This window comes from Pantherophis guttatus, chromosome 1 (assembly GCF_059756535.1).
Source record: "Pantherophis guttatus breed Tessera chromosome 1, ASM5975653v1, whole genome shotgun sequence".
Taxonomy (NCBI): Eukaryota; Metazoa; Chordata; class Lepidosauria; order Squamata; family Colubridae; genus Pantherophis; species Pantherophis guttatus.
This window is the reverse complement of record NC_142063.1, coordinates 149961425-149978123: the sequence shown is the minus strand read 5'-3', so window position 1 is coordinate 149978123 and position 16699 is coordinate 149961425. Positions and strand designations below refer to the sequence as shown.

The 16699-nt window shown below is 34.7% G+C and overlaps 1 protein-coding gene across 2 annotated transcripts in view; it reads right to left on the bottom strand.

Moving 5' to 3' along the window:
- The window catches only part of LOC117670994 (sodium channel protein type 2 subunit alpha-like), a 112764-nt gene that overhangs the window by 17213 nt on the left and 78852 nt on the right, over window positions 1–16699 (bottom strand). For both annotated transcript variants that reach the window (XM_087881996.1, XM_087881995.1), the window contains 3 exons: window positions 15434–15607; window positions 14615–14971; window positions 13169–13645 (listed from right to left, as the gene is read on the bottom strand). In XM_087881996.1, coding sequence (XP_087738122.1) covers window positions 13169–13645; window positions 14615–14971; window positions 15434–15607 — 1008 coding nt within the window. The remainder of the gene's footprint in view (window positions 1–13168; window positions 13646–14614; window positions 14972–15433; window positions 15608–16699) is intronic.

Here is a 16699-nt window from a genome sequence, read left to right as displayed (position 1 = left end):
CTCTTCCCATTTGTACTTAACCATAGCACAAACATCAGGCAATCTCTTTTTTTACACAGTGTCCCCAGGATGATGCTTGCACCTTAACCCCAGCCCACTGAAAGAGACAGCTTAAGCCTTCCTTTGCTGTACCAGTGGTAAAGCAATATTCCCTCCCCCCTTTATTCTGACACCATTCAAGGGAGTCTCAAGGTGTGTAAAATCTATTCCTCTGTGGCTCTTGTGTTTTTTTAAGGTGGTCAAATGATTTTAAAGACAAGCAATAGATGCAGGACAGAATCATGATGAGGACGGAACATTTGTCGGTCTAATTTTTTGCCACCTCAAGGATAATGGTTAGCATATCTATTCTGTTATGGAGGAAAATACCTGGCTTATTTCAGCCAGTTTGTGATTAAACATCTGTTTCTGAAAAATATTTAGAATTTTATATTGGTTGCTGCAATCTATTTCTAGAAGGCTTCAAACAATTACACCCCGCAATAAACAACAGTTTATTTTTACTTGAATTTTGAAATGTTACAGTAGGGAACAAACCAGAATTAGTCTGAAGGCACTTTTCAAGCTCGATTCTCCTAGTTGTTATGTAAACCAATATTAGGGGATTAATTTTGTATTACAAAGAAAATCAACTTCTAAAATATTTCACTATCAGTAAATAAAGTAGACATTGCTTAGAGAACATGCTACTGTATTCATAATATGTATGAATTATAGATAACTTAAAAAAATAACCTTATTAATGTTATGTAGTAGAGATGTAATGGAAATACAAACAATGCATATTCATTCATGATTATATATTTTTGAGAGTACAAATAATTATTCTATACTGACCATATAAAAAATAATCAAAATAAAATTTACAATTTTTGATACTTTTGAGTTTTTAGGTATGAAAATCTAGAATTATGCTTTAAATACCAGTAATAGTTTAACTAAAATTAACTAGAATATAACTTCTTGATCACATGATCCAAGCAGGCTTCACACTGGCATATTATCAAAACCAGTCAAAATAATAACATTTCAAAAAATCATATTACTCTGAGAGTCAGTTTCATTATACATTTGTATTTTTGATATTTTATTGTACATCACTATTTGTGAAGTACATGGTTATAACAATTCTGTTTCTTTTCTTTCCAATTACATCCAAGAATAGGTTTTGCATAAGAATCATTTCCACATATTATACTCATGATGGCACATAATCAATTAATGCTAATCATAAATAACATATTCTACCATGTTTAGAAATTGGTCCTGAGTGAAATTTCTATAATATAAAGTTATACTGTATTATATTGAAATCAGTGTCTGGCTTCTATGTAAAGCTGTACAATTAGGCGTATGCATATCTCAAGCAACTCAAAAACATTCCAGTGGACAGTGCACAACTTATGAAATAAGTATATACAGGAATTATAGCATTCACTACCTCATTCATTCTACTAGAAAAGTCCAATCTACTTGCATAGTAAATGCCAGATGCAATCTCTTATATAAAAACTGCAATAAATGGAGATTATTCAGATGCACAAAATTTCTCTATTTAAATGAAAACTCTTATGCCCATGACCATTGTAGGACTGAAGCATAAATTCCAATCTGGTTTTATAATATTAGTTATGTGTATTTTATATTTAAACATCGAATCATTCTGTATTTAAAAATTTAGAACTGTGTAGCAGTTTGCTTGCATCATTTCATCCCTGTTTTATAGCACTATTGTTACAGCAATAGGAGCACAAAAGCCAAAATCAAAGTAAACAACAGGCATCTTTTTGCTTTCCAGAAAAAAAAAAGATGGTATATTTCACATATTCATTTCAATAATGAGGTAAAATACTTTCTGTGCATTGTTTCATAAGGAATGAGGTAAAAGAAACCACTGATCCAAATTTGACCATTTCTTTTCTTTTTTTAATATCCTTCATCTGCAAGTCATTCATTATATTAGTATGTTGGGTATTTCATGTGCAAGCAAAAAGATCAGGGAAAAATTAGAGAAACTGATATCATGCAAGTACTCTTACATCTAGCCTAGGAATTTACAATTAATGAATTGCAAATTTAGGCTTGTAAAAATTATTCTCAGTTGAAAAGATGGTGTTTTTATAATAACCACAACATCTGAATTAGATGCTGCATAGAACCCAAACCATTACGAAAATGAAAGACCCCAAGCATTTGGCCTCTGCTCATGCTACTGACCGATAGAGATGATTAAATTGGAGGGGTGCCTCCATAGCCCTGCTGTAATCTCAGAAAGAGTACAGAGGAGAAGGGTGATCAACTACCCATCTTCAAACACTTCAGCTGGAGCTATGGACCAGGACAGCTATTAAGAAAATAAGATAACCAAGTCATAGCACAGGTGAACACAGTGCCGTATATTCATACATACGTATCACATTTTTCCTTGCAGAATGCAGAAAGGGGTTAAGAAAGAGTAAGCCAAATGAATTAAAAACATGAAGCAAGAAAAAAGAAATATACACTATTCATTCTACCTTTCCATACTTTCTAATATTTGCAAGAGATCTTTGTACATCCATAGACTGATTTAAACATAGACTTTTGCTTGTGAAACTTGTTGTCTCTTTCTTTTTGAAAACCAATCCAACCACAACTTTCTGTTTTCACTTTGGTCTTGACTCATTCTTTCTTTCTTTATATATTGCAATAATTAGGGTTAGGAATAGGGGGCATCGTTCTGCGGTGGTTCTCCTCCTTCCTCTCTGACCGCTCGCAGTTCGTGTTGGCAGGGGGGCAGAGGTCGACCTCGAGGCGTCTCGCATGGGGAGTGCCACAAGGGTCGGTTCTCTCGCCTCTTCTGTTCAACATTTATGTGAAGCCGCTGGGTGAGATCATCCGTGGTTTTGGGGTGAAGTGTCATCTGTACGCTGATGATGCTCAGCTGTACATCTCCACCCCAGACCACCCCAACGATGCCCTTGATGTGATGTCTCGCTGCCTGGAGGCCGTGCGGGTCTGGATGGGGAGGAACAGGCTCAGACTCAACCCGTCCAAGACCGACTGGCTGTGGCTGCCGGCATCCCGATATAGTCAGCAGGTGCCATTGCTGACTATTGGGGGTGAATCTTTGCCCCCCACAGAGAGGGCTCGCAATCTGGGTGTCCTCCTGGATGCATGGCTGTCCTTAGAAGAGCATATGACGGCCGTGGCCAGGGGGGCCTTTTATCAGGTTTGCCTGATCCGCCAGTTGCAGCCCTTTCTGGACCGGGACGCCTTGCGCACCGTCACTCATGCCCTTGTCACCTCCCGGCTGGACTATTGTAATGCTCTCTACATGGGGCTCCCCTTGAAGAGCACTCGGAGGCTCCAACTGGTCCAGAATGTGGCCGCGCGGGTGGTTATGGGCGCAACTCGTTGTGCCCGCGTGACACCCCTCCTGCGCGAGCTGCACTGGCTCCCAGTGGTCTTCCGGGTGCGATTCAAGGTGTTGGTTACCACCTTTAAAGCGCTCCATGGCATAGGACCCAGGTACCTTCGAGACCGTCTTCTGCCACCAATAGCCTCCCACCGACCAGTCCGCTCCCACAGAGAGGGTCTCCTCAGGGTGCCATCAGCCAAGTTATGTCGGCTGGCGACACCCAGGGGGAGGGCCTTCTCTGTGGGAGCCCCAGCCCTGTGGAATGAACTGCCCCTGGAAATACGTAAGATCTCCGACCTCCGGGTGTTTCGCTGCGCACTGAAGACCCTGTTGTTCCGCCAGGCCGGGCTATCAACATAATAATTTTAAATTGGGGTATTTTAAATTTTTGGGGTTTTAAATCGGCCAAATCTATTTAATTATTTTAATTTTTAATCATTGTTGTGTTTTGTGTTTTTAAATTGGCTGTACACCACCCTGAGTCCTTCGGGAGAAGGGCGGTATAGAAATAAAATTATTATTATTTATTTATTTATTATTTGTTCTGTTTATATGACCAAACCACCTCATCATGCTTCTTTCAGACTAATATTCAACTTTCTATTCATTCTACATTCATTCACCACTGGTTCATTCTTGACGCTATCTTTTCTTTTCTTTTTTTACAACACACACTTGTTTGCACTGCATTCAGCTTACCGTGATATTTCTCCTGACTTCTCCTACTCTCATTTAATCCAACAAGTAGACAAGAACATACTTCACACACCGACTCTTTTGCTTCTCCTTAGCAATATTCATTGTTCGCAACAAGCCAAAACAATCCACTATCTGCAGCCAGCATTTGCACATCTTAAAACATCTCCACTCATTTTTCTAACTTTGGTTAATATTTTACCAACAGTACATAAATTTAACAATTTGCTTTAGGTTTTGTTACAATATATAGCTTGCAACCATTCTCTTAAGTTTTTCCCTCTTCAATATGATTACCTTGGTATTGAGTAATTGACTGGCAGATTCATATTACTTGATGCATTGTATAATCTCTTTCACTGCAAATCATTGGGGTTCTCTGCCAACAACATGCTATCATCTGCATACAAAGGTACATTCGCATTTATGTTGCTAGGCAATACATCCTTGTTTTCACTACAAGCGTTCCTTATAAGTCATCCATACATGTATTAAACAACCAAAAAGATATTAGACTTCCTTGCCTTTTCCCTTGTTCAAGTTTTGAACAATTCACCAAGCATTTCATTATTTTCTCATACATGTTTACTTTCCTTATTGTCAAATGTCTCTCTAGATTGGAAACAATCCAAGTAAAAGCAAGTCTTTCAGAGTGCTGATTGGTAATACTTATTAGAAGGAAAATTAAAGTTACAACATAAGAATTTTAATAAATGTTCTACTTTCAAATGAGAACCCTATATAGGCAGACTTAAGAGGCAAAATTCTGGCTTGTTTGCTTGCATGTTTTCAGTGCAAAGTGAAGGAGGTTTCTCTCCTTTGTGATGGTGGGGCAATCTGCATCTTTTGATTGCATTGATTCTTATTCATGTGAGAAATTGCTCTCACAACTGCATGCATTCAGTCTCCAATTTTCAATTTCACATTCACACAATCATTCTATGATTCAAGCCTATTCATTTTATCATATACTTTCTCCAAATCAACACACGTTTTCTCACATTTGTACATTTCGCTAATCTAATGAACAGCAAAAAAAATCTGTTCTAGATACTCCCTTGCCCAGCAAAAGGACACAATAACCCCCAAATTTTACCCATTGTCATCTCCTTACCTTCCCAGTCAAAATTCTACCTATACCTTTGTAGACAAACAGAGCAAACTAATCCCCCCTGTAGCTTTTATATTCATCAGTACTTTTTGCTACTATCCCCTTTAAAGAATAAGAATAAAGGCACTCTCTCAATTATCAGGCATGGACATATGTCTATGTCTTACATTACATATGTTGCAAGTCACCCCTTGAGCAAATCAAATAATACTTTAACATTTGTCTACAAATGCCATCTACATTTTAATCTTTTTTCAACATTTTTATAGGCATTATGACTTCCTTTTCATCATTTTTTTCTTGAACATTAACATTTGCACTAGTAAGAAAATAAATAGGAGATCCCAGTATAAGCTGCCTTCAGTTTATTTCTTTATTAAATTTATATGCCATCTATCTTGAAGTAACTGGAAAAAATTGTTAAAAACAAAACAAAGAAATAATCATTTTCATTCTATTCCCAGCAGCCTCCACTTGCTCTTATCATACATCCAGATTTTATTTATTTTGTTGGGAAAATATTATATTAAGTAATCTGTTTCATAGATAGGCTCCCTTCTTGCAATTTTCCTACTTCCACTGAAGGTAATTTTTTCCATTTCCATTTATTAAAGATCCAACTTGACACTATCTAATAATGGTTTATCCAACAATGACTCTAGAAAACTATTATACCAAAGTCATCAAAATCATAGTGACATGTGTGCTATTCATGCAAATGCCACACATTATTTAATGCGCCCTGTCTCTGAATGGTCCAATTATGCAATACTACTGTAGATTCACACTTGCCCATTTTATCATATATTAGGCTGATATGCCACTTTATACAAAGCCATCGAAGCCTACTGAGGATATACAGTTGACCTAGTTATACAGTTGGCAGTTCAATCTAGAAACTTCTAAAAAACAGATTGCAAAGTCCAGACAGGATTGAAATTGTTGATGTCACCCTTTCAGGTAAACTAGGGATCCAATATTATGTAGAGTTGTAGGACTACTTTTATTGTAATGCTATATAACAAAACCTTGCAAATCTTAATTTGCTTCCCCCCCACTTCCTTATCTTCATGAAAACTAGGTAATGTCTCATACAGTATGAGACATTTACTCAGGTTACATTCCTGTCATAGTTCTTTTTTAGCTCATAGTTGTTTTAGTAGTAGCTTTTCATCCTGTCCTTCAAGACCATTTCTTCTGCTCTCTATTGCTAAGACTGTTTACTTCGGTATCCACATTCATCAGCAAATTTAATTACCCCCAATAGTTAGAATTGCAAAAATAATATATAATAGCTGTAAATAATTTAAAATTATATTTAGGTTTTAGTCAAAGACCATGTGTTGGTTCAGGTGTTCGACTATGAATGGGGAGACCCAAATTCTAGTCCTTTCTCATGGAAACTCATGCTCTCTCAGACCAACCCACCTGACAGAATTGATGGGAGGAAAAATAAATCTTGTATTGCACTTAGATGTTAAGCATACACTAAATAAGTATACTAATTATTTTTCTTTTGTGAGGAACACTCTCATTTATATGAAGACCCCAAAATACCAAGATGAAATAAATTCAGCTTCATTACTTCATACTTCAGTTCATGGGACTTCATTAAGAATAAAAACATAGGATTGCATTTTTAACATTCCAAAGACTGTCCTCCCCACCCTCTAATTTTAAAATAATTGTTAAAATAGAATGTCAATCTCCACCATCCCTTATGAAACATGCCATGACTGACATCTTTCTTACCCAAACAATTTACTATGGAAAATAGGCCACATTAAAGATGTTATGAAAGTTCAGAGGCTATATAAATATTACCATATTCTTTCGCTCTACATAATAAATGCATCAGATTATACATTGCTAATTGTGTAATGAGTATATTCTGATATATTTTTATTGTTGCTTTAATTTTCAGAAATCTGTCATATACCAATAAAAGATACACAGATACAATTAGGAAATATTCTTGTTCAAATACACATCAAATTTGTTATCATGCTTTCATTCATTCAGCAATATGACTTTGCAAAAGGAAACCGCTTTTCAGTTTAGAAAAGTGAAGCTAATATCAGAGTTAAGCATGATTGCCAGCGAATACTTTTAGAAAAGCAGCAAACCAACCTAATTAGTTTCAGAAAGCAGCGAACCAGCCTAATTAAAGCGTTCTGAAGGTGCCCTTTTTATATAAAAAAAATAAAATCAACTACTGCTATGATTCCCATAGTTGTATTCATATTCATCACTTTGAAAGATTTTTTTTTTAAATAAGATTTTATGCAAAATGTTAAAAAGAATTCTTCATGTTATATTCTTTAATTAAAATTAGAAATGAGAGAAAAGGGATTAATGGGAGAAAAGGCTAAATGGCGACTATAACAGAATGATGGGAGTTAGAAGACAGTATGTAGAAACTGATTGTTTATATTTATCATATATCTGGGGCAGAGGTGGGCGGCACATGAATTAACAACTGGTTTGCCCAGCACCAAAAATGTGAGCACTTCGCTCGCTTGTTCACCTTCTGCGCATGCACACGGCTTAAAAACGCAGCTAAATAGGACGGCATAGCGCCAGGGCGGGTGGGCAGGCCCACCCGCAGGTCGCAACTACCAGTTCACCCGAACCGGTCTGAACCAGCAGCAGCCCACCACTGATCTGGGGAGAAGAATCTTAACTTAAAGGAAATCATTCTTTCTTAACCTGGCTTGGGGGCAACACGTAGCCAACTTAGAAATCTGAGCAGGATCAACTCTGGATAGAAGTTGAGATAGGAATCTTCTAAGAACACCCAGATTAGGAAGTTGGCAAAACATGAAGGCAATGTCCAGTACTTGTATTTCACACCAAGAAAAGTCAGGACTGTCCATGTTGTGACTAGTTTTTGTTGCAGTCCAAAAAAATAAACATTATGTAAACTAGTGAAGATTTTTTTTCCTCAGCATGAAGGGGAAGGAAGGAGAAATCTTCATTTGATTTGGAGTAATTGATTGTTTATACAGTGTATATCGTGCTTGTTAATATTTGAATTATGAATTGTCAACACGGACAAGCAATATAGTCAATAGTTTTAAAGTGGTTCTATTTATAAAATAATTTAATAGCCCCCCCTTTTTTTACTTTTTAAATTATAGTGATTATACCTTTGGTGTATATAGGAAGACTTTACTTGCATAAATGCTTGCTTTTTGTGCATGCTTTTTAGTTGCAGTATATGCTTGTTATATTTCCACACATGCGAAAGAGGAATGCATTCCAGTACTAAGGATTATGTCTCTGGAAGAGTATGCGTTACTTCATATGGATTGTGTGGAACTAGATTTTCAGTGAATCTCTCTAAATGTGTTCACAGTTGCCCATTAATTTTGTCTAGAACTGACAGTTTTTGGAGTGATTTACAAGTCTCAGGGCCAAATTTTATCTTGTTAAATGTGACTTTTTTGCAGATATGTGCAGAGAAAAAAAGTGAAATGTGGGACACAGGGATGAGTCTTGGGTTCATGTCAAAATTACTATTCCTATGAACAAGGAGGTGAATGTTTACATTTGTGAATAAGTTTAAAGCTTTAAAAATCTATCAGAGAACCTGATGAAGGCCATCATGAGACAATATCATTAGTGCTACAGTTAATTAAAATTTCTCTGGCCCAAAAAAACTGCCGTTTTATCACTTCCAAAGTCAGTGAGAGGAACTGTCATGATTGTGGGCTTGGTTGGCAGTGTTACCACCTTGTCAACATACTTTCATTGAAAAAAATTAGCATTACTGAGGTGATTTCTTTTTTTTTTTAATTATGTAACTGAATGTCAGAAAATTGGTAATATGTGGCATTCAACTTTATTAAAATGATGATCCTCATTAAAAAGAAAAAGCATGAAGATAATCCAACAATGTACAATTGTAAGTAGAATAAAGTTCACTCCAGTTTGATTAAATAGGGAATACTTTAGTTTGTCCAGAATTAAGTTAAACCAATGCTTTCAAAGTTGAATACATTACATGCAGCTTGTTCGCATTGCTAAAATTGTATGATAAAGAAACACAGGTGAATTGGAGTCTGAAATCCTACAAATGTTCTAGTTGTCAGTACTGCCTGACCATGCTGTGGTGTGAGTCATGTGACTCGGCAGGGAGTAGCGGTAAGGTTTCTATAATACTGCAATGAATGGGGAAGGGAGATGGCAGAGTAGCATGCAGGCCAGTCAGTATCCATTTAAAAAAATATCATACAGAGGTAGAACTTGCTTAAGTAACCTGTGTAATATTGGTGCTGTTCGTTGCTGTCTGACAAGAAAGCACCAGAGTTGCAGCTCTGATCCAGCTTGATTTTAATCCTGTGAGAAGTAAGAATGGTAGGAAATAAATTTGCATACAGTATCTTGGTGTTTAATTCCGGGTAGGTGGTATGATTTGACTTACCAATATGACTATTTTTCTTAAAAATATATATAAAAACAAGAAAATAACTGCTTATTTTTATATGAAGAATGGCCAGATTGGCCTTGAAGCATGCGCTGCTCAGTCTTCTTAGAATTCATCATAAGGAACCAAGATGAAATGGAAGTGAAATTTTAAGACAGAAACTATATTGACTTGTTGAATAGGAAAGTTTACTTGTAGACTTGCAATTTGTTTGAAAATCATGCACAAAGCAGGAATATTCATATATACTTTAAAGATCTAGCCTTACTGTTAGTATTCAACATAAAACATGAGCTAGAGTTTCACAATCAAACTCAATAAACAAATGTTTTCTATTCATCTTATATCACCCAAAATCTGAACTGGATCCAGATTTAGATGTGTGTACTGGGGTTAATGCAAGTGGACTTCACTTTCTCCTTGCTCGCCAAAATAACTGTGAGATATGGGGGGGGAGGGGAGACTTTATAAATCATTTAAATAAACATTTTAAAAAATTAAGATCAAGAAATCAAGACAAGAGTTGACTTACGTAATGACAAATTCATTATGGAAAATTTTGCATAACTGAGCTTTCTAACAGCAGGCCACACATTTTATTGCCAGGGCTACTTGCCAAGGCAATTATTTGTTATTATTAACATGGGCTACACAAATTAGCCATAGATGAATAGCTTACAGAAGCACAAAGAGTCAGGCATGAATCTGAAAAGTCAATTTTGATCATTTTTTTTTATTTGCATGAAAAAAAAGCTTCAGAACTAAATCTAATTCATATATGTATAAAGGGAAAGCTACATGTTTTCTCATGTAATATCTCTGTAAAATTTAAGCACAAGCTTAAGGGCTCATTGTATTTTCTGTGGATGAGGAAAGATCTTATTGTGCTTTCTCAGAGGATATTAAGATCCCACTAGGATTTTCTTTTGATAAGAAGCCTGTCATCACACAGGGTGCAATGTCAGCCAGGAGTAAAAGGAAACACAATCCTTGATGAAACTCTGCAACATCTCAATAAAAGGAGTAATATTGAGTTGAGTGGTAGCCCCTTCTTTCCCAAATCTTTCCTTGTTCATAGAGAATTCCTGTAAAGAAAGTGTGGCCTAAATCTCTCCTTTGGAAATCAAGGACAGATTTACAATCTTCAGAATGGGTAATTAATGTTATTAGATTTTGTTTTTGAGATATTCTGGATGGAGAGACCCAGTGGTACTAAATAGTAGTAATAATTAGAAGAGAATGCACAGTTATTCTCATTTTCTCAGTTATAGAGATTCTCTTAAAAAAATAATGGGAGAAATAGTGAGAAAAGATGGGAGGATTAAAATGGTGAATGGAAACTTTCTAATTTCTCAAAAAGTAGTGATTGAAAGTATTTGTGTGGAAACTTTATTTTCTTTTTTTCTCTGTCTCTTTCAGCCTCCCAAGTACAAAGAAAAAAAAAACCTGCTCCAGAAAGTTAAGTGGAAAGAGAGGCTGGGGTCTCAGGATAAAATAATCTTGAGTTGTGAGAAGTTGGGTGGTATAAAATTACTGTATTGGAATGGATGAATGAATGAATGAATGAATAAATAAATATTGCCTTTTTTCTCACCTCTGGAGATGGCAGCAATCTCAAAAGTTTATCTAACAAATGTCCAGTATTTAGATGTTCAATATTTAGCAGTATTAAAATTTAACCCTTCAAGAATTGCATTTATGAAATGATGGACAATTTATTTCCAAAGTAACTTAAAACAACATCAAAATTTTAAAGAAATGCAATTATACCATATAACTATATGTTAATAAACATTAATGGAAGATGATTGACGGTGATAAAGAACTCAAGAAATTCAAACTTAAGGAATAGTAAATGGCTTTTTAAATATCGTAGTATAGTTAGTGAAATATTTATGGATTCTGTTGAGCCATGCATAAAAATCCCTGAATAAATCAAATAAGCCATGTTTAGAATCAATTAAATCTTTCATTGCATAGATGTATGAAAACAAATCTGATTAAATCTTTATTATGGTCAGACCAGCATAAGGAAATTTAATATGGTCCTTAAAAAAGTATAAAGTGTAAAAAAGTATAAACATCATGACTAAAAATAAAAATTTATATCTAAAAGAGAGATTTAAGCAACTATTCAATTCTTCCCTGGAAATAAATGAGATTGGAAATTTAAATTTCTCTGGATTATAAACTAAAATATTAAAAGTTGAAAATATTAGAAGTTGTTTGATAGAAAAAATATCACAATTTTATATTGCCTGAAATATAATATTAGATTAAAGAAAAGGAATATGAGTCTTTTTGGCTTCGAGGACTTAGCTTTTCATCTGTAAGGTTTCTAAAACTGTTCAAACTATTATTTTGTTGATTTTTTTCATCTCAATTATTTTATTTTAATTACAATGTTCCATGGTTTTATATATTGCTCTGGAAAAATCTTTGCCAAGAAAAGTAGAATACAAGTTATATAAAATAGCTAATTAATTATCAAATTATATGTCATTTGGTATTTCTAAAAACTAGGGTAGCTAATCTGGCCCTTTATAAACCAATCATTAAATTATAAATGGCTTCTGTGAGTACAAATGGCTCAGTTTTTTCCTAGTCCAAGGAGTATTTTATTTCAGTTACATCCCTCTGGAATGAAAGAGATCTCTATCCATTACCTAAATAATTAAAAAAGATTTCATAAATAACCAGATTCTAATAATAACCAGGTTCTAAATCTGGCTTTAATGAAACAGATTGAAATTTCTCCTCAAAGTAATACCGTAAATGCAATTGAAACCACAATGGCAATGGCAGACCTACTTCACCAAGAAAAATTGGGAAAAAGGAAAATGGCTTTATAGCTGGTTTGGCATGATTTAAGACTGTGCAATGCTTTGATCCTTCATTAAAAAACTTCAATCTCAAATTATTTACAAAATAATACAAAGAAAACAAACCAAGTAAAATAAGTGCACCCACTTTTTGTGTGAATGCTAGTTAGTATGAGTGTGCAGAATACTGCAATTTTCATCAAATTTTCATAATAAGTCCTCATTAGCTCATTTAGAAAGTATAAAATTAACACTGAGAACATGATTGATTTACATTTAATGCTGCAAGTTAGTTTCCATCCCATTTGAGCCAATTTCTAAATGCCAAAGAACAGAATGGCACTTGAGTCACCTCTCAATGGACAGTTATAATATAAGCTAAAGAGCTGTGGAGCATCTTCTAGTATTTCCTGAAATTCTGCTATGAATAACAAACATTTAATTGCAATCCTGTATTTTTTCTGTAAATTAGAAAAATAAAAACGTTAATGACGTTGATGTTAATCTTCTGAGAAAGGCCAACATATGTAGAATGATCTTAATGGACGATTATAATATGTTGGCATTCAATACGTACTATATTAAGTAAGATATGTGGATTTATTTGAAAAGGTATGAAAACAGTAACCTGTCAGTTTAACTTTTTAATAAGTGCAAATCATGTTTTGAAAAGAACACCACAATATATGTGTTCTTATTCCAGGACTTACCTCTTTGCTTTCTTCCAGATCTGACTCACTGCTAAACTCCTCTGTATTTAAATTTTCAAAATCTGATTCTCCAACAGCAATCGGTACTGTCACAGTTACACTTGGGTTATTTATGAATGACATATAATCACTTTCATCAATGATGTATTTTTCCACGCTGCTTCCTATGCCGCTGGTAGTCCCATTGCCATCTTTGAGATAGTTAAAATCTTTGCCAATATCTACTATCACATGATTAGAAATGCAACTGTCTTTCTTGTTTAGATCTTCAAGGGGCTTGATTTCATCCAAAGCCTTTTGTTTTCTCACAAACGCCTTTTGTACAAATTCATGAGCTTTTCTTTTTATAAAATCTATTCCTTTCTGAATCCTAGCCACTGCAATTTGGAGGTTGTTCATTTCATTATCATCATCTGTAGCAGCAAGATTGTCTGAACTGAAGGAGCTCAGGAGCAAGGCCAGAAAAAGATTCAAAACCTATTAGAAGAAAAACAGGGTCACTCAGTTTATCATGTTATTGGCCACAATGTTTGAATATTTTGATGCAAATGTTGCGTCTTCTTGATTACTCTTATATCAGACTATTTTAATGCCTATGTTCTGCTTCCTAATCTGATATCTTTTTTGAACATAAGGAACCAACACTGAAATAGATCAGCATTCTTATTAACCCACTTCTTTGTTAGGTTATATTATCTAGCAGAAGATGTATTAATTTGATTAAGATTCTCTAACACTGTTACTGCTAAAAACATAATAATTCAGATTTCCTAATCATGATTTGCACTTGTATCTAATATTAGCATCCTTCAGAGTCAAAAAGATGTTCTCTACATGTAGCATAGACATCATAGAGTTAATTAGATCAGTGATCGGACTTCATATAAAGTAAGGTCCCTGTGTTTCCCTGATAAAAATGGATAATAAGTCCATGACAATTATAACAGAAGTACCCTTAAAAAGTACTCTCCTGCCCACTTAACAGTTTAAAAGCATGCAAAGGTGAGTAGATTAATAGGTACCACTTCCGTGGGAAGGTAACAGTGTTTCATGTGCCTTTGGTGTATAGTCATGCTGACCACATGACCACAGAAAATGTCTTTGGACAATATTGGCATCCTCGGCCATGAAACAGAGATGAGTATCCCAACCTCAAGTAGGACACAACTGGACAGAAAATCTTTACCTTTTACTCTTAGAAAAAACAACAACACCCTACTATTTTTGAATGTTGAAATGGAAAGATTTTTCTACATGTATAGAAAGACAGGGATATTTTATATGTATTTCGTATTTACACAACCTTCTGACTAGAATAGAAAAGTTAAAAAAAATTATCAAAACTGTTTTAAATTTTAAATTTATGCCAATTGTTCAATGTCAATATTTAAAGAATTCAGCTGTAATGCTCTACTTGCCTTAAGTGGACATTTGTTTGATACGTACCACTAAATTACCAATCACCATGACCATCATGAAGACAGTAAGGCACATGGGTTGTCCAGCAACCTCCATACAATCCCACATAGTCTCTATCCATTCTCCACAAAGAACTCGAAAGACAATCAAGAAAGAATGAAAAAAATCATTCATGTGCCAGCGTGGGAGTTCACAGTCATTGGAAATCTTGCAGACACATTCCTTGTAGTTTTTGCCAAACAATTGCATTCCAACTACAGCAAAAATGAAGACAATGATAGCCAAAACCAAAGTCAAATTTCCCAAGGCACCGACTGAATTGCCAATAATCTTTATCAACATGTTTAATGTTGGCCAAGATTTTGCCAGTTTGAAAACTCGAAGCTGAAAAAATAAAAGCACACAGGCATCAGTATCAGTGTTAATTACTTTTGATTTTAATTACTTTTAATTCATAATAAAAAAGAGTTATCTGGTGCAGAAATTCTGCTCCTGAAAATGGACACTGGATTTAGAAATCCATGTGAGGGTTCGCCTGAATATGTAAAGTCAATATATACAGTATTGGTAGCTTTAAGTAATTGTGTTTGAGACTCAAGATGCGTACAAACCTATTTTGGAAAATATCTTATTGGTCTTAATAAATTTAATACCTAAGAAAATATTGATCAATATTTTATATTCTGCTGTTATATTCTTCATGCTATTAGCATGACTTAAAATATGACTTATTTTATTTTATTTTTGCATAACAGTCAGGTATCAGAATATGTATATTCACAATTTGATTACTCTGAATACATAATATGATCAAAATGTTACTTGAAACCTCCTATGGATATTTACCAATCTGAAGGATCTTAGAACTGATAATCCTTCCACATTTGCAAGACCCAACTCCATCAAACTCAGGCTGACTATGATGCCATCAAAAATATTCCAGCCTTCTTGGAAATAATAATAAGGATCCTTGGCAATTATTTTGAGAAACATTTCTGCTGTGAAGATGCCAGTAAACACCTACATACAAAAAAATATCATTTGTTGTCAGTCCTAAATAACAGTGAACAGTCTATTCATAAAAATGTTGTTGAGAAAGATAAAGGAAAATGTCAAAAAGTATCTCCAATTGAACAGTTTGCTATTTTGAGAAATGGAAACATGTATTTTGATATGAGCATACCACTATTTTTGTATATCCTTACCACTAGGCATAAGATTGTCTCACCCACTCCCTATTCATAAGGAAGCTATCCCACAAGTTTTTTTCCAGTGTTCTTCATCTAGTAGAAGACAGATCAGGATCTAGAGGTAAATCTCTATAATAAATTAGCTAACATTTCTGACTGACTTTCCCTCCACTAGCAATAGCAACTAATAGAAAGATTTATTGAAAAGTGGAAAATAATTGGGAATGAATATTTGTGCAGAGAGAACTTTTGAATTTAGTTCTGATATTCATCACAAATTCCTGGGCTAAATATATATAAAGTACTCAGATTTATTATGTACTTTATTCTTTTAACTATTTGCCTATGCCATTATTTTGCTTCTGAATTCTTTGCTGGAACTTCTAGATTCTGATCTCTGCCCTCCCACCAAAGACACCAATCATAAAGTATGTCCATTTCTTGTCTATTTTATAAGGTTGTGCATCTCTAGAATTACTCACTACTTTTTCTTTTAAACGGGTGATTCCCTGGATTGAATATAGGCATGCAAAGCAAGGTCTTTACAATCAAGCTTCTTATGAAGAGGTGATTGTGAGCATTTATATTTCTAAAGAAGTTACAGTTTTATAACCCCAACTCACCACAATGTATTCAGTAATAAAAGAGTTAAAATCAAATTATGGGTTCACCTCCTTTACATTTTACCAACTGTAAAACTGGCAATAGAAAAACAATGTCTGTTTGTTTCTGTCTGTCTGGATGATTTACAATTAAAAAAATATGTTGCTTCATTAGTAGGGTTTCTTTCAGCATTTTGCCTCAAGACAGGCTTTCTGATGGGCAGCTAAATGCCCATAGGTTCTAGTATCTCTTATTCTGCAGTGTTCATCATTTGTCCTCCTGACTCCCCTGTAGCTGCTGCTGGGAACAGCAGTGAAGA